Raw genomic sequence first — 18,969 nt, forward strand, 5'->3', positions numbered from 1 at the left:
AGTTTCCTTTTCTGCCTTGTCCCTTTATAATCAGTTATTAAGTCTATCTGATCCCAAACAAAAACCTTTTCGGATGACAATTCTGTTCTTTAGAACCATCTTTCCCTTCAATGACAAGATACACTTTGATTAGCCCATTAGTTCATTCATTCACTTTCCAAATCTCTATATAACTAGGATTTTTCCTATGTGATGGAAAATAGAAAATCATGGAAACCAGCACTCTCCAATATAACTTCCTGGTATAATGAAAATGATGATAGAGCTCTCTCTCATTGTCCCACTGTTTGGCTCATTGCGCTGTCCAATTCTGTAGCCACTAGTCATACATGACTGTTGAGCACTTGAAATACGGCCGGTGCCACTGAGGAGAGACTGATTTGTCATCTTGCTGCTTTTCAATTTTTTTAAACATTAAAAGTTAAGTAAAGTGATATAATTAAGGATTTTATAATCTCCTTGTGGAGATAAGAAATGTACATTTAAAAAATAACTTGTGTTGGGGCTGGCCCCGTGGCCGAGTGGTTAAGTTCGCGCGTTCCGCTGCAGGCGGCCCAGTGTTTCGTTGGTTCAAATCCTGGGTGCAGACATGGCACTGTTCATTAAACCACACTGAGGCAGCGTCCCACATGCCACAACCAGAAGGACCCACAACAAAGAATATACAACTATGTACTGGGGGGGCTTTGGGGAGAAAAAGGAAAAAATAAAATCTTTAAAAAAAAAATAACTTGTGTTCTATGGTGATTAACTACCATTAGGAAGAGTCCTTCTCGAATCGTCCCAAATAATATGCTCCTTCAATAATAAACTGTCATATTCCTTTGAACCAATTACTCCATGTCCATTTCACTTAATACAGATATTACTATCCTCTCACTAGATTAGTTGCAGTGTAGTGATAGCACTCAATGATAATCTGACTACCTCAGTGCTCTCTCTAGGAGACCATAGGCTTTTTCTGTTTTGATCACCACTCTATCCTTAGCTCCCAGCACACAACCAGGTACAAAGGAAGTAATTGACAAAAACTCGGTAAATGAATGATTGAGTCAATCTAAGGCTGTTGTTTCATAAGTCCCTCTGCATAATATAAACTTCTAAGAGTTTATGGTGGCCAGCCTAGTTTTCAATTAATGCTTCACTTTTGCCTGGGGAAAATGAATTAATATATACATGCCTTATATCCCACCATCCAATATTAGCCCTTTGCTGGTTTTTCATTCATAGCAACATTCTAGATATAAATTATATGTTTTAAGAATTCACTTATTTCCTCCACTTAGTTGAACTGACACAATAGAGCGATTGATGGATATGTGTTTGGGTTAGCATCAGATTATGCCTCTGTATGAATGCATTTATTGGAGAGGATGAGGATGTCAGGTGTTCTTAGTCTCAGCATTTATACAGTTTCTCTCAGTAGATATGTTTTAGCCATAATATGAGCTAGAAATTTTTGCTCAACCTTTTTCTACACCAGATGTCTCTGAGTTTTTTCCTACTGGTTTTCCATGACATAAAATAAGACGTAATTGATCACTGAAGGCACAAGCACATTCACTGCATTCATAAGGGCTCTCTCCTGTGCAAACCCTCCTGACGGTGCACATCTGGCCACAGGGTGTCCCATTATGACTACATTCCTGTCTGCTAGGAGCCCACTGATGTTTAATGATGTCTGAGGGACCACAGAAGGCACTTGCATAGTCACCATATTAACAAAGTTTTTCTCCTGCAGGACAACACTGGTCTGTGATACCCTGTGACTCTCAGAGGAAGGATTCTCCACCTTGACTGAATGAATTTTCTGATGTTTATTGAGGACTGACTTCCCTCTGAATGATTTCCCACATTCACCGCATCCATAGGGCTTCTCTCCTGTATGAGTTCTCTGATGTATAACAAGCTGTGACTTCCCGATAAAGGCTTTCCCACAGTCACTGCATTCAAAGGGTTTCTCCCCTGTGTGAATTCTTTGATGTTTAATGAGACCTGTCTTCTGGGAACAGGATTTTCCACATTCACTGCACACAAAGGGAGTCTTTCCTGTGTGAAATCTCTGATGTGCTATGAGGCATGTCTTCTGGCTGAATCCTTTTCCACATTCATTGCATTTATAAGGTTTCTCACCTGTATGAATCCGGAGATGTACCATGAGATTTCCCTTCTGGATAAATCCTTTCCCACATTCACTGCATATAAAGGGTTTCTCTCCTGTGTGAGTTTTCTGATGTATATTGAGCCGTGATTTCTTGAGAAAGGCTTTGCCACATTCAGTGCATTCATAAGGTTTTTCTCCTGTATGCGTTCTCTGGTGTTCAGTGAGCATGAACCTTCTGGAGAATGCTTTCCCACACAGACTACATTGATGGGGTTTCTCTCCTGTATGAAGATTCTGGTGATCAGTAAGCCAAGACTTCTTGATAAAAGCTTTCCCACATTCACTGCATACATGAGGTTTCTTTATTTTTTGAGTTTTCTGATGCTTAATGAATTGGGACTTAGTGCTGACGAGTTTTTGGCTCTCAGGGAATTTAGTGTCAGTATGAAATTGTTCATTGTTAGCATGGAGAAAGGATTTCCCATCTCCAGTAAGCTCCGCAGAGCTCTTTGTTTCATAGCTTCTGCTCTGGTTAAGTAAAGTTAAATTTGATTTCATACTTTTTCCATGTACGTCAACTAGGTCATGATTTTGCCTTAACACCAAATGAGTTCTGCTCTTATGAAGAGAATTTTCAAATGTGTCACGATCATGCCATTGTTCCAGTCTATCCTCCATACTTTCTTTTTGTAAGTGTTCTGGCACATGATCGTCAAGTTTCCAGATTTCTAGGAAAGAAAACAATGAATTATTCTTGAATAAAGGTATTTTTAAAAATACCTTGATGTGAAGTGTCTTTATAGTGATGACCCTATGAGTGTAAATAAAACTTCCTGTTTAATGTTCCTTGTACATTGGAAAAAGCAGTAATAATGAATAAATACAAATTGGGCTGCTTTCCAAACAAGGCCTTGCAAAACATGCAGAGCCTGTAAAATACAAGCAGTTCACTGTGAGTGGCACACCACAGGTTGGAGGGCCACCTCATCCAAACTGGTGAGGGACACACTCATTCATTGCACACATCCTTACTGATGACTGCATGTACCAGGCATACTGCCGGCGTTGGGGATACACAAGCCTATTCCTCACGTTTACAGAGCCTGCACTGCAGTTTGGTAAAAATACTCAAAGGGCAAAGAGAGCACAAGGAAAACAGGTTGTGAAAATTGCTGGGAAGGAGCAATGGAAATGGGGAGAGGAGGAGGAAATAAGTAACATTTTGGAGGACGCGAGGCATCACTGGTGGATCCAGTGTTGTGATCAGCATGGGGAGAGTGAAGATAGTGACACAGCAGAGAGCTCCAGGCACATCTACAGCCTAGACTTACAACCTACACTCAGAGAGGTGTTCCCTTTCCATAAAGAGCAGCCCCAGCCCCAGCCCCTACTGTTACAATTACACTGACTTAATTTCATCACAGTACTTTTCACCCGCATAGATTACTTTTTATTAATTTTATGTCTCCTCTTAGAATGAAAGCTCTTGGTCCATGCTTTTTCTCCCTGCTCTTGCCCTCTAGCATACACTAGGCTGTCAAAAAATAATTTATAAAGGAATGAATCAAGTAAGCAATCACATGTATGGAACAAGTTGGGGAATTTAGGAGAGAGGATGAACATCTGTGTGAACAAGATAATACTCTATCACAGAGATCACTAAAACAATTTCATGTTATATAACAGCAATGTGGTTAACTGGGACTTAATGTCATCAGATGATGATGGGATAAAAATGAAAGCTCTCAGGAAACGAACACAATGGTAACATCTACGAGAAACTAGAGGAAAGATCAGCTTACTGAGATTACTACACAATTCCTTAAATACACAAAGGAATTAATTCAAAGTAGGCAAGAGTGACGATCTGGTTTAGGCTGGAACTGAGAATGTAGGATGTTAAAATCTCTTTTCTGGTTAAAATACATCATGAACAGCAGAGCCCTTTAAAGAAGGAAGCTCTGCAGGTGGGGAACATTTGAGATAATGACTGGACGGCCAAGATGTAAGATACACAGGAGTAAAGGAGAACCTAAACTTAACGAGGGTTTTCCAAGAAGAAAGATGATTCTAGATCCTTGCAGTTACTGGGAACTCAGGAGAGTTGCCATCAAGATGAGTAAATTACATAGACCTAAAGTCTGTGGTGGATGATGTTGGGGAGATGGCCATTTGGGAGTCTTCTCCAGTGAAGAGAAGGAGCTTAGCTTAATAGAATGAAGAAAACTCTGAAGGGTTAGGAAATTGATGAGGAAATGGAAAACAGAACCTTTGGAGAACCTCAGTTAGGACAAAGGCACAGTGAAGATCAGTTTACTTTGGGGGTACAGCATCCAAGATGGAGTGGATGTTAGGAAGGGAAATCAACATTAGCAATGAGGCAGAAAGGTGCAGTAGTCAGAAGACAGTGAGGAATTCAAAGTTTTCTCTGGAGAAAGGCCTTGGAAGGTGGAATTTCATAGCAAGGAGGTGGGAGAGTATGAGGAAGAAGGGAAACATTCTAGAATCCTAGGAAGAAGAAAGTATGCAAACAAACAAAAAATCAAGATGTAGATAAAATAAAGAAGGAACAGATCCCAGAAGAGATAAAGGGATAAACTCCTACAAAGAAAGAGAGGACTCACACAGGAGAGACACGGGGAGGACTGGTGACCTATCCTTAAACCCCCTTCCCCGCTGTGACTCTTCTCTGAACCACCAGAATGTGATGTCCACAGCCTGTCCCTTGCAGGTTCTCTCACTCACCTGAATGGGTTCGACAGTGGATTTCATCTTCCATTGTCCATGGTGGTTCTCCTTGCACCAACCTGGAGAGTGCGTTTGGTTTGCTGGCTTGATAACCTGTTGGTGGGAAATACCAGAAGAATTAGACACAATGAATTGGGACCAGGTTCTGTGAATGCTGCAGAATGTTGTATTTGAAGACAAAATAATTTTCACACCTACAAAGTAAAGGCTTTCTCTCAGGAGAAAGGAGAATGTACCCACTTCTCAGGGCCAGGGAGGGGACTAAGAATCTACCACTTCAGAGCACCACAGACACTCCAGAGCTTTCAGAAGCTGAGAATGGAAACACCACTGACTGGGGACCCTCTGAGTGACACAGGGGAGCTGTCCTTACCCACTGACACCAGGTTGCTATAGTTCTCCAACATCACGTCCCGGTACAGGTCCTTCTGAGCAGGGGCCAGGAGCTGCCACTCCTCCCTGGTGAAGTCCACAGCCACATCGTCAAATGTCAGGGGTTCCTGTAATAACAGTGCTTCTTAATGAAGTGATGTCCTTTTGATGATATGGAAGAAATGTTAAAGTTTTCTGCTTATTTCCACTTTATAGGTTGCATCTAGATATCCAGTGGGGTTTTTATCTTAATATATCATTGAAGAAGCAAATGCCTAATAAAATATTCTGTAATTGTGCAGTCATCCATCCATTCATCAATGAGAAGTTTCTACAATGTGTAGAAGTTAAATCTTGTTAACCTAGAAACACCGCATTCATATACATATGACAGACAAAAGATCTATTTATGCAGACTTTTCAGATTAATGGAAGTGCTTTGTGACAGGGCTCTAAAAATCCACTACGGAACAAAGGAAAGAATAAAATAAACCAAAAGTCACCTGGGCCTCGATCATTTTCTCCTCTTCTCTGAAAACAGCTGGCAGTGCAGAGGCTCTGTCTTTGTCTTCCGGATCTGCTCTGAATTCCTGTTCAGAAATCTCAGTCCTCAGTCAAGTGTGTCCCCAGAAATACTGATACCAAATCCTGTAACTTCTTCCTCCTTCACATGATTCTCTTCCTCCTGGGGAGTCAGGACCTGTGGGCTGAGGAGAAAATTCAGTCTGAGTGGGGCATTTCCTCTGGGCCCAGACGCCTCACTGCTCCTGAGCACGCACCTTCACACAACAACCACAGTACTGCTAAGTGTCCCTTTATTTGGTACCCAGGAGATTTTATACTTCTGACCAATAAAGCCTAAGGTTCTGAATGTGGCGGAGGTAGCCTTTATCTGTGAAGTTTAAGTGGGGTGACTGAAGGCAGACAAGGGAAATGAGATCCACCCCAGCACCATGCCTCAGGAGCAGGTGAATCTCAGGCACATCAATTATACAAAACACACCCTCTGGAAGGAGAGGATCTGGGCACTGTTTCCTTTAAACCACGTGTGCAGGCCAGCCCCATGGCCGAGTGGTTGAGTTTGAGCAGTCTGCTGCGGCGGCCCAGGGTTTCGCCGGTTCGGATCCTGGGCGCTGTCGTGGCACTGCTCATTAGGCCACGTTGGGGCGGTGTCCTACATGCTGCGGCCGGAAGGACCCACAACTAAAGTATACAACTATGTACTGGGGGGCTTTGGGGAGGAGAAAAAAAAAAGCAGAAAAAAAAATAAAAATAAATAAATTAAAAATAAATTAAAAAAATAAACCACGTGTGCTCAGGGGCCTCTTCAAACATTTTTGTACACCTCGTGAGTTCACGCATTTCAGTTTGAAAACCAAGGAACTGGGCAAATCTTATAAGCAATAATGATAATATCTTAGGAGGTTTTAAGTACATAAAAAACTAAAATACACAATAATAGTATATAAATTAGAAGTAGATGGTGAATGAAGCTGAAGTGCTCCAAGATCCCTGTATTGTCAGAGAAGAATGTAAAAGTACTAATTAACATAAGAACTTGACAAAGTAAGATTCCATGCTATACGTCATCCCTATTGTCATGATGAAAACTACTAATTTTCTTGAAGTATTAATTTACAGTGCTAGCAGAAGAAGGAAATGTAATAATAAGAAACTCATCCACAAGAAGGTACCATTCTGCTATCAATTAAAATGTGTGTTTTTTTAACAAACCACCAAGCAATTCTGCAACACCAGCTGGGTATCCTACAATTCAACTCATTTCGGACACTATCTACCTTGAGGTAGGGTCGGCTCCCACAGGGTAAGGGCTCAGTCCTACAAGACTGCCCCCCACCTCCTACCTCAGACACAAACACAAGCCCAGGTTGTCACCTGTGCTTCTGAACCAACCAGCTACAGAATGGAGGTTCCAACAACCCCCTCCTTGAGTTGACTGATTAGCTAGAGCACCTCACGGGACTCAGAGAAACATTTTACTCAATGTATTTACTTATTATAAAAGGATATAACTCAGGAACAGCCAGATGGAAGAGATCCATAGGGCAAGGCATGCAGAAAGGGCGGGGAGCTTCCATGCCCTCTCCAGGCAGGCCACTCTGACTACATCGCCACACGTTCACCAACTCGGAAGCAATTTCACTGTGAAACACACAGCTAAGATATATATCCCTCCAAATATAGGGCACATTTGAACCAGAACACATGGACAATAATTTTCACAGCAGCATTACTCATAATAAGCCAAAGTACAAACACCACACATTTAACAAATAGTAGGAAAAACTGCCATATATTGAAATGGAACGCTATGAAAAAACTACACCCTCTGCCCAGCTTGCAGGCTAAGAATGCTTTTTACATTTTTAAAGGATTGTAAAACAAAAACAAAGAGGCATATGTGAGAAACCTCCTGTGGCCTACAACTCCTAAAATATTTACTGTGTAAACATTATAGAATAGGTTTGCCTGACCCATGTTACAGAGCAAAAAAAAAAGACACCTGTGTGCAAAAACATCAATGATTCTTAGAATTATTGAGCAAAAGAAGCTTGAGATAAAAACATGCATGATGACAGTGTAGAATGCATAGGAGAAATAATAAAATACACGGTGACCAAAAAAAATGCATGATGTATAATGACATTGATACACAGTTAAAAATAGGCACAACTAAATAAAATATAATGATGAGAAATTAATTATACGATAAAACTATAAAGAAAAGCCTTAAAGTGATTGGTATGGAGAGCAGGATGGTAATTACCTTTGGGTGTGAGGACGTAATATAATTGGGAAGAGACAGAGCACCACTGGTGCGCTGGCAATGTTCCATTTCTTGACCTGAGCAATGACTATTCATAGATATATTGCTTTTATACTGATGAACTTGCAGACCTTTTAAATTAATAAATGAAAGAGCTCAACAATACCAAAACCCTGTTATTTGAAAAGACCAGTAATACATACATATTTATAGTGAGATAAATATGTAGAAAGGCAAAAGAGAAAGTGCAAATAAATAATATAAAGAATTAATGGGGGATACGACTCAGATAAAAATACTGACTTTTTCTTCTCTGAAAGAATAGTATGAATAACTTTACATCGTTAAATTTGAAATCCTGGATTAACACTCCTGAAAACATGTTAACTCCAGACAATAAAGCAGGTGAATTTTACACGTAGGCAACAAGACAAAGGTGTGCACTACCACACCTTTTCAACTCTCTTGCAGAGGTGAGCCAATGCATTGAGACAAGAATAAGTTATAAACGTTAGAAAATGAAACAGAAAATTAAGGTTATATTCAAACAGTATCATCATCGACATGGAAAAAATGATTCAGGGAATTTCTTATTTAAAAGAGAAAATGCTCCTCCAGAAACCGCCAAGCAGACTTTCACATACATAACTGGCTAGGACTGCACCATATACCTAAGCTCATTCCACAGCAAGTCAGTCACTAGCAGCGGGAACTGGAACCAGCAGGAATGACTACGACCAACTCGGACTCACTCACAAACTAGGATATGGGTCACTGCCGGAGGGATGAATACTTAACAAAATGGAAATTCTGCTAACAAAGAAGAAGGCGTGTTGGATGTCAGACAAATAAGCAACAGAGCCCACTGCCATATATTAAGAGGTGCGCGCAGGCGTTGGCAAGCATTTTCTGCAAAGAGACAGGTACACATTTTCCACTTTGCGGGCCAAAGATTCAGTTCTGCCTTTGAAGGGCGAAAGCAGCCATAGACGATACATAACGGACGTGCGTTGCTCCTTTAGTCCCTCGATCTGTAGTCAGTCAACTCCTGAATTAAAGGCTGAAAAAGAGATGCTTTCGAACTACTGCCCTGGGAGGTACCTCCTCCTGTCTCCGCCGCCGAAGTTGGAACTTCAACCCAACCACCAGCCGGGGGTCCTACGCTTGCACAGCTTTAGCCCTCACAACCTCTCTGTGCCGCAGACACTGACCACACACCCTGTATCAATCCGAAACGTGGACCAGACACCCCGACCCCAGCATCACTGAGCCCCATATTAAATCCCCAACCTGCACCAGACACTGCGATCATTGTGAACACCACCCGCATTCCCTACAAGCGGGGTGATCGCAGAACCCCACAGCCTGACCGTCGGGACAAGGGCGTTGATCTCCAGAGAATCTTAATCGTTGTACGGACGCCCAGGGCACGCCGACCACACACAGACGCGTCCGGTTCTCCTCAAATACCTCAAGTTCCCATCGGGTCCCCTGAAATGCCTCCAACTCGGCGCCTCCACCCTCCCCCCGTGCCCGGCAATAAGTCCATGGGACCATACTACACCAAGCCCAAACGTCAATCTGTGAGAAACAAAGCCCCACTGTGACAACAAACTTCCAGCCACAAAACCACACACTGACCTGTTTCCCCAGACCCAGTAGGAGAGTCTAAGCGTTGTACTTCCGTAAACTGCTCGGACTTCTGGACCGGTCGCCCCTGTCGGCTCCGTCTACGGCAGCCGATGTGGGTCTTAAGTATTTGAAGTAACGCGGACTAGTGGATTTCCCTCTTGTCCCTCGGAGGCAATATGTCCGCGCCCAGCTCGCCGTCACATGGGGGCGGCCATGTTGGGACACCTGACGTACAGGAGGCAAGCGGCTGGATTTGCCGCCAGTAGCCGGGGTTGGCCGGAAGGTGAGAAGTCGCTAGAATTGTCTCATTTTCTGGGAGTTGGACTTTTGCAGAAATGGCTACATTTTCAGAGTCTCGAGCTTTACAAGGCGAATATGAAGCGGGCTAAGTTCCTTTGAGCGGGCTCGGCGGAGAAGTAATATGGCCGTGGCGCATATTATCCACTCTGCAGACAGAAGAAAAAGTTTTCAAACGGACAAGTAGGAGTGCAGTTGCTGGTGTAGCAGCTGAGAACACACTCCTAAAAGGGAAAAGATAATACATCCCTTAAACGGACAGCCATGAGAAGCCTTCTGGGTGGAAACTAGTTTGCAGGAAGCTGTTTTTAACAACAGAAAAAGATTTCCAGAAGCTGGTATGGTGTGAGGCTGGCCGTCGCCAACTAGGGGAAAAGAGCGGCTGGGACGAGCCTAAGTTGTGACTGGGGTGGGGACTCAGGAAAAGGCCACTAAAAGTGAGCTCAGTAAAAGTCTGGAGTCAATGGGAAGGGCACAGCTACAACCCATCCCATTATTATATGGAGGTGGTGATGGGGACAGTAATCCAGGGTTTATGGCAAATATGCTCAAAAATAGGTGTGCATCAGGCCGTTAAAAATGCAGAGTCCTCACCCGTTAGATTGGCAAAAACATCCAAAACCAAGAGCGACAAATGTTGGAGAGGTTGTGGAGAAAAAGGAACCCTCATACACTGTTGGTGGGAATGCAAACTGGTACAGCCACTATGGAAAACAGTATGGAGATTTCTCAAAAAGTTAAGAATAGAAATACCCTATGACCCAGCCATCCCATTACTGGGTATCTATCCTAAGAACCTGAAATCAGAAATCCCAAGAGTCCCTTGCACCCCTATGTTCATCGCAGCATTATTTACAATACCCAAGACGTGGAACCAACCTACATGCCCAGAAACAGATGATTGGATAAAGAAGATATGGTGTATATATACACAATGGAATACTACTCAGCCATAAAAAAAGACAAAATTGGCCCATTCACAGCAACGTGGATGGACCTCGAGGGTATTATGTTAAGCGAAATAAGCCAGTCAGAGAAAGACGAGCTCTATATGACTCCACTCATAGGTGGAAGTTAACATATTGACAAGGAGATCTGATCGGTGGTTACCAGGGAAAAGGGGCGGTGGGGGGAGGGCACAAAGGGGGAAGAGGTGTACCCACAACATGACTAACAATAATGTACAACTGAAATCTCACAAGGTTGTAATCTATCATAACATTAATAAAATAAAAAAAATAAAATAAAAAATGCAGAGTCCTCTTTTCCAGCTCCAGAGGTTCTGGTTTAGGAGGTGTGAGATGTGTGGACAGATTTGGGGACCCCTCTCCCTGATCTAACAGGCGAATGTAGCAAGAAACTGCAGAAGCTTTTAATCAGTACAATAAAATCCAGGCTGTGCTGTGAAGCAGCCGTGCGGGCCAGCTTCAGCCTGTGTCAAATGACCTTGCAACCCCCACACCTCACGACTGAAGATGTCAGCTGGACAGATGCACAACAGGAAGAGAGAAAGGGGTACCTCACTCTCACATTTCCCAACCGCATGTCTTAGAGATGGAGGGACAAATTAATGACCCTGGTCCCTGCCTCCCTCCACACACATAATGTCAGCCTCTGAACTTGTTTGATGTATAACCAAGAAATTCTTGTTTATGTTGCCTTCAATGTATAACGTAGAGGAAAGCCTAAATGTACTCTATCCTTTTTTTTTTACATATATGATATCTAGTTTAATGCTTTTTCTCTTTTCCTCTTCCCCTCACGTGCACTGTTTTGTGCAAGAGACATAAGCTGCACTTAAAACTCACACACCTCGGAGCAGTTCCATCAGAGCCCTCTGTTGAACTGTTCTCCTGGGGTTCAAATTCCTCACGCTGATTATTGAATAAACTCCTTCACTTTTATCATCTAGACTATTTCAGTCGACAGGTGTGACTCCGGAATTTGCATTCTTTTAAGTTTCTCAGAGAATCGGAGGCAAGAAGTCTGTCCCAGACAATCTTTAGAAACAATCCTGGAATATTCTCTGATTACAAATATGATGGGTGCCTCCCCTTAGTACTTCGGTCTTGGTTCAAACTATATCCTGAAAAGCCTATGAAGGGGAGAGGGGAATGGAAATAAAGCCTCCCCCATTACTACACATAAATTACTATTACTAGGCCTTATTTTTCTTCATAGGACTTATCACTTCCTGACATTGCGTAATCCATGTACTGTCTCTCTCCCTCACTAGAGTGTAAACTCCATAGACCGTCCCTTGGCCCGTTTTGTTCACTGACGTATCCTCAGCGTGTAACGCACTGCCTTGCACGGTGATGGTGCTTTAAAATACATCTAAAGGAATGAGTTGTCCAATAACCCAGCATTTCAGGTTGAATTCTGAGACAGCTACAGAATGGCAAATTTCCAATTCTCTTCCTATGAGTAAGATTCACTGTTTGAAACTTGGATAGGGGGATAACTATGAGATAGTTAGGAGATTAAGCGCAAGAACTGTGGATAGAGAAAAGTCAAGAGCCCCACTCCCAGGAGAGGGAGGGAATAATGAAGAGAAAGCACGTCTCAATTCAACAGCTAACTGGAGTTGCAATCTTTGAAATGGCGACAGCCGGTAAGGGTGACAGTCCTATGGACAAATACAAAGATTCTTCTCCACGACATCCCTTAGGATCTCAACTCCCATCTCTATACTCGCCTCCATTCCTAGAGACTAAGATTCTTGTCTTCCTTTTATTCTATTTACTCTGAGGATCCTTTTTCTTTTCTGCTCTGCCCAGCCTGCATGCAGTCACTGAGTCTCTAATTACACACAATTGGGAGGGAAACAACTGTGTTCTTTAGAACTGCCTTCCAATGGCTCGTTCCCTTCAATGACAAGTTACTCTCAGAGTCCAATAGCTCCTTCATTCACTTTTCAAATCAGTATCTAATTTGTTTTTATTTTTCTGTGCTGAGAAATAGAAAACCATGTAAATCAGTGCTTTCCAGTGTAACTTTCTGGGCTGATGGAAATGAGGACAAATTTCTCTCACTGCATACATACCTTTCGGCCATATAGTTAGCTAAGTTTGCTCATCGTCTGCTGTCTAATGAGGTAGCCACTAGTCACATATTACTAATGAGGACTTGGCATGGGGTTTAGTGCAACTGAGGAACTGATTTTTTATTTTGTTGTAAAAACTTTAAAATTTAAATAGCAAAAAATTATCAAAGAATTTTTAATCTACTTGGAAAGATAAGACATGGGCATTAAAAAAATAACTTACATGTATACAAAGGTGCTTAAAGTCCATTAAGAGGAGTCCTTGCCCACCCTCAAAATAATATACCCCTTGAACAAGAAATTATCACAGCCCCCTGAACCAGTTACTCCCTATCTGCTATGGACTGAATATGTCCCCCCAAAATTCATACGCTGAAGCCTAATCCCAAATGAGATTGTATTAAGAAGTGGGACACGTGAGAGGTAATTAGGTCACGAGAGTGGAGCCCTCGTGAATAGGATTAGTGCCCTTATAAAAGATGTCCCAGAGAGCTCCCTTGCCCCTTCCCCTATGTGAGGACACAGCAAGATGACTATCCTCTATGAACCAAGACACAGGCCCTCAATAGACCGAATCTGCTGGCACCTTGATCTTGGACTTCACAGCTTCCAGAACTGTGAGAAGCAAATTTCTGCCTTTATACACCACCCATGGTATTCTCTTACAGCAACAAGAAAAGACTAAGACAATGTCTGTTTTACCTAGTGTAGATATTTACATCCTCTCACTAGGTTAGCTGGTGTGTACAGGTATCACTTAAAGATAGTCCGACTACCTCAACGCTGTCCTCAAGAAACCATTGGCTTTCTCTGTTTTGGTCACCACTGTATCCTCAGCTCCTGGAACAGGACCCAGTACAAGGAAGTATTTGACAAATACTTAGGAAATGAATGAATGGATTCAATCTAAGGCTGTTGTTTTGTAAGTCCCTCTGCATAACATGAACTTCTAAGAGTTATGGTAGCCATCCCAGTTTTCAATTAATGCTTCACCCTGGCCTGGGGAAACTGAATTGATATATACATGCCTTAAATCCCACCAATCCAATATTAGCCCATTCCTGGTTTTTCATTCATAGCAACATTCCAGACACAAATTATACCTTTTAAAAATTCACCTAATATTTCCACCTCTTAGTTGAACTCAGGATTCCTTTATTCGTTTAATTGACACAATAGAGCAACTGATGGATATGTGTTTGGGTTATCATCACATTATGCCTCTGCATCAGTGCAATTATTGAAGAGGATGAGGATATTAGGCGTTCCCAGTCTCAGCATTTACACAATTTCTCTCAGTATGTACTTTTCAGACATAAGATGAACTAGAAATTTTTGCTCAACCCCCTTTCCACACAGAATGTCTCCTGAGTTTTTTCCTACTGGTTTTCTGTGACATAAAATAAGACATAATTGACCACTGAAGGCACAACCACATTCACTGCATTCATATGGTTTCTCTCCTGTGCAAACCCTCCAGAGGGTGCACATCTGGCCACAGGCTGTCCCACAATGACCACATTCCTGTCTGCTAGAAGCCCACTGATGTTTAAGGATGTCTGAGGAGGCAGAGAAGGCACCTGCATAGTCACTGAATTAACAAGGTTTTTCTCCTGCAGGACAACACTGGTCTGTGATGAGCTGTGACTCTCTGAGGGAGGGTTCTCCACCTTGACTGAATCTCCACGTTTCTCTCTTGTGTGTATTCTCTTATGTTTAACAAGACAAGACATGTAGGCAAAAGCTTTCCCACACTCATTGCAAATATAGGGTCTCTCTCCAGTATGAGTTCTTTGATGGACAATGAGCTTTTGCTTCGTGGTGAAGGCTTTCCTACAGTCACTGCATTCAAAGGGTTTCTCCCCTGTGTGAATTCTTTGATGTTTAATGAGACCTGACTTCTGGGAACAGGATTTTCCACATTCACTGCACACAAAGGGAGTCTTTCCTGTGTGAAATCTCTGATGTGCTATGAGGCATGTCTTCTGGATGAAGCCTTTTCCACATTCGTTGCATATATAAGGTTTCTCACCTGTATGAATTCGCTGATGTACAATGAGATTTCCCTTCTGGATGAATCCTTTCCCACATTCACTACATATATACGGTTTCTCTCCTGTATGTGTTTTCTGATGTATATTGAGCCGTGATTTCTTGAGAAAGGCTTTGCCACATTCAGCGCATTCATAAGGTTTTTCTCCTGTATGCGTTCTCTGGTGTTCAGTGAGCATGAACTTTCTGGAGAATGCTTTCCCACATAGGTTACATCGATGAGGCTTCTCTCCTGTATGAACGATCTGATGATCAGTGAGCCAGGACTTCTTGATAAAAGCTTTCCCACATTCACTGCATACATGAGGCTTCTCTATTTTTTGAGTTTTCTGATGTCTGATGAATTGGGACTTAGTGCTGATGAGTTTTTGGCTCTCAGGGAATTTAGTGTCAGTATGAAATTCTTCATTGTTAGCATGGAGAAAGGATTTCCCATCTCCAGTAAGCTCTGCAGGGCTCTTTATTTCACAGCTTCTGCTCTGGTTAAGTAAAGTTAAATCTGATTTCATACTTTTTCCATGTACGTCAAATAGGTCATGATTTTGCCTTAACACAAAATGTGTTCTGTTCTGATGAACAGAGTTTTCAAATGCATTATATTCATGCCATTGTTCCAGTCTATTCTCCAGGCTTTCATTTTGTAAGTGTTCTGGCACAAGATCATCAACTTCCCAGATTTCTAGGAATGAAAAAAAAAACAATGAATTCATCCATCATCTTCATCTGGAAGAAAGGTAATTAAAAAAATACCTTGATGTGAGGTGTCTTTTTAGTGATGACTCTGTGAAATGAGTGTAACTAAAACTTCATGTTTAATGTTCCTTGCACATTGGAAAAAAACAATAATATAAACAAACCAAAAGGTAAAAGTAGTTAGTGTAAAAACAAAGTTACATAAATCACCATGAATAAATAGAGATTTGGCTGCTTTCTAAACAAGGTCTTGCAAAACATGCAGAGCCTGTAAAATAGAAGCAATTTCTGTGAGCAGCAGACCACAGGTTGGAGGGCCAGCCCATCCAAACTGGTGGGGGACACACTCATTCATTCCACACATCCTTACTGATGAGTATGTGTACCAGTCATGATGCTAGTGTTGGGGATACACAAGTGTATTCCTCATTGCATTCCTGCATTGCAGTTTGGCAAAAACACTTAAAGACAAAGAGAGCAGAAGGAAAACAGGCTGTGAAAACTGACGGGAAGGAGCAACAGAGATGGGCAGAGAGAGAGGAAATCAAGTTACATTTTGGAGGAAGCTAGGCCTCGCTGGTGGATTGTGTTGTCGTCAGCATTGGGCGAGTAAAGATAGTGACACAGCAGAGAGCTCCCTGCACATCTAACTTACAGTGTTCAAAACAGAGCTCCTGACTTCTCAACCCAAACCTCCTTCTCCACATATCATCTCCATCACAGTAAATGACAACTCCACTCTCTTCAGTAACCAGGACAAACTTCTGAGCATTACTCGTCATCTGTTGCTCTCGCTTACAAACGATATCTTCCTCAATAATAAATCCTTCCTGCCCTCCTTACAGATAAACCTGGAACTCGCACCAATCCTAGAACTGGACCAACCCCACCTCTCCACCCAAGATGAAGCCAACCATTCTCTCTATCGTCAGGTTTTGCAATAGCCTCCTCTGTGGCTTTCCCGCTTGCATCCCTACCCCCTTCTGTCTACTTTCTACACAGCAGCCAAAGGGATTCTTTGAAAATGTAAATTATTTCATGTCATTCCAGTACTCCAGGCCTCATGTTTTCTCATCTCATTAGGAGTAAAAGCCTGATTCCTTGAAATGGATTGCATGACCGTCTTACTCTCCCCTCCCCGTGCCGCTACTGCGTCTTTGGTCTTAGATCTATTATGTTCCTGACAGCACACTCAGCTCTGTCCACACGGGCTCCTTAATGTTTCTCAAACACGTTCCTGCCTCGGGCTTTGAAACCTGCTACCCTCTCTACCTGGAGCACTCCTAACTCAGCAGCCAACTAACATCCCTCCTCTTTGGATCAAACGTACCTTATCAGAGAGGTCTTCCCTTCCTCTAGCAGTGGCAGGAGCAGCCCCAGCAGCTACTGTTCCATTATGCTGACTCAGTTTTTTTACTCCTTAGATACAGTATTTATTTGTTTACTTTGATTATTTTTTGACTCCTTCTCTTAGAATGAAAGCTCTTGGTCTATTTGTATGCTTTGTCTCACTGCTCTTACCTTCCAGTATACACTAGGCTATCAAAAAATAATTTTTAAAGGAAGGAATCAAGGAAGCAATCACATGTATGGAACAAACTGGGGGGAGTTTAGGAGAGAAGATGGAAATCTATTCTTTGTGAGCAAGATGATATATCACGGAGATCATGGAAAGAAGAATTTTAATGACATATGACAGGTAACGGAGTTAACTGGGACTTAATGTCATCAGAGTACGATGGGAAGAAAAACGAACCTTTTAGGGAAATGAAGACAATGGTAATGTCTACAATGAATGAGAAGAAAGGTTCAAAATTAGTAGATAAAGGAAGTAAATGGAAGTAGGCATGAGTTATGATCTGGTTTAGGCGAGAAGTGAGAATGTAGAATGTTAAAATATCTTTTCTAGTTAAAAATTCTTCATGAACAGCAGGCTCCTTTAAAGAAGGAAGCTCTGCAGGTAGGAACATTTAAGGTAATGCCTGGATGGCCAGGATGTGAGATGCACAGGAGTAAAGCAGAACCTAAACCTAGAGGGGTTTTCTAGGGAGGACGATGAGTCGAGTTCTTTGAGTTATTGGGAATTCAGGAGAGTCGCCATCGAGATGAGTAAATTATATAGAACTAAAAGCTGTGGTGGGATCACATGAAGGAGATAGCCATTTGGGAGTCTTCCCCAGTGAACAAAAGGAGCTCAGCTTATTAGAATGAAGAAAACTCTGAAGGGTTCGGGGATCAGATGACGAAATGGAAAAGAGAAACTTTGGAGAACCTCAGAGAGGGGAACAGAGAAGCTAAGAGAAAAAGAGAAGCAGACAAAGGCACAGTGAAGACCAGTTTGCTTTGGGGGAATAGCATCTAAGATGAGGTGGATGTTAGGAAGGGAAATCAACATTACCAATGGGGCAGAAACATGCAGTAGTCAGAAGACAGTGAGGAATTCAAAGTTTTCTCTCTGGAGAAAGGCCTTGGAAGGCAGAATTTCATAGCAAGGAGGTGAAAGACTATGAAGAAGAAGGGAAAGATTTGAGAATCCTAGGAAGAAGACAAGTATGTAAACAAAAAATCAAGATGTAGATAAAGAGAGATCAAATCCCAGAAGAGTTTATCTTTATAGGATATATTTTTCGCTAAACTCCTACAAAGAAAAAGAGGACTCACACAGGAGAGACACAGGGGGAGGACTGGTGACCTATCCTTAAACCCCCTTCCCCGCTGTGACTCTTCTCTGAACCACCAGAATGTGATGTCCACAGCCTGCCCCTTGCGGGTTCTCTCACTCACCTGAATGGGTTCGACAGTGGATTTCATCTTCCATTGTCCATGGTGGTTCTCCTTGCACCAACTTGGAGAGTGAGTCTGGTTTGCTGGCTTGATAACCTGTTGGTGGGAAATGATGGAAGACTGACACACACTGAACTGGGATTGGGGTCTGAAGACTGCAGAATGTTGTATTTGAGGACAAAACAATTTTCACATTATAAAGGAGAAACACACTCCTCTGTGTCTCCTCTATTGTCAACACTCTACTACACTACTACACTACTTCTGACGCATCAAGGAATTCTGCGACACCAGTGGACACTGACTGGGTGTACTACAATTGAACTCAACTCTCACTCTCTCTCTACCTGGCACTAGAGTCAGATATCACAGGTTAGGGGTTCCTTCCCATAGGACTGCCTCCCTGCCCACTTCAGAAACCCATCACAAGTCCAGGTTGTTTCCTGGGTTTCT

General features: G+C 42.3%; 1 protein-coding gene across 1 annotated transcript in view; it reads right to left on the reverse strand.

Moving 5' to 3' along the window:
• Positions 1-718: 718 nt before the first annotated feature.
• The window catches only part of LOC124250310 (uncharacterized), a 30,083-nt gene continuing 11,832 nt past the window's right edge, over positions 719-18,969 (reverse strand). The window contains exons 4-10 of the mRNA XM_046682118.1: positions 18,517-18,612; positions 14,370-15,718; positions 6,074-6,138; positions 5,728-5,833; positions 5,226-5,352; positions 4,850-4,945; positions 719-2,832 (exon numbers count right to left, since the gene is read on the reverse strand). Coding sequence (XP_046538074.1) covers positions 1,502-2,832; positions 4,850-4,945; positions 5,226-5,352; positions 5,728-5,833; positions 6,074-6,138; positions 14,370-15,718; positions 18,517-18,612 — 3,170 coding nt within the window. The 3' untranslated portion in view covers positions 719-1,501. The remainder of the gene's footprint in view (positions 2,833-4,849; positions 4,946-5,225; positions 5,353-5,727; positions 5,834-6,073; positions 6,139-14,369; positions 15,719-18,516; positions 18,613-18,969) is intronic.

This window comes from Equus quagga, chromosome 13 (genome assembly GCF_021613505.1).
Source record: "Equus quagga isolate Etosha38 chromosome 13, UCLA_HA_Equagga_1.0, whole genome shotgun sequence".
Classification (NCBI taxonomy): domain Eukaryota; kingdom Metazoa; phylum Chordata; class Mammalia; order Perissodactyla; family Equidae; genus Equus; species Equus quagga.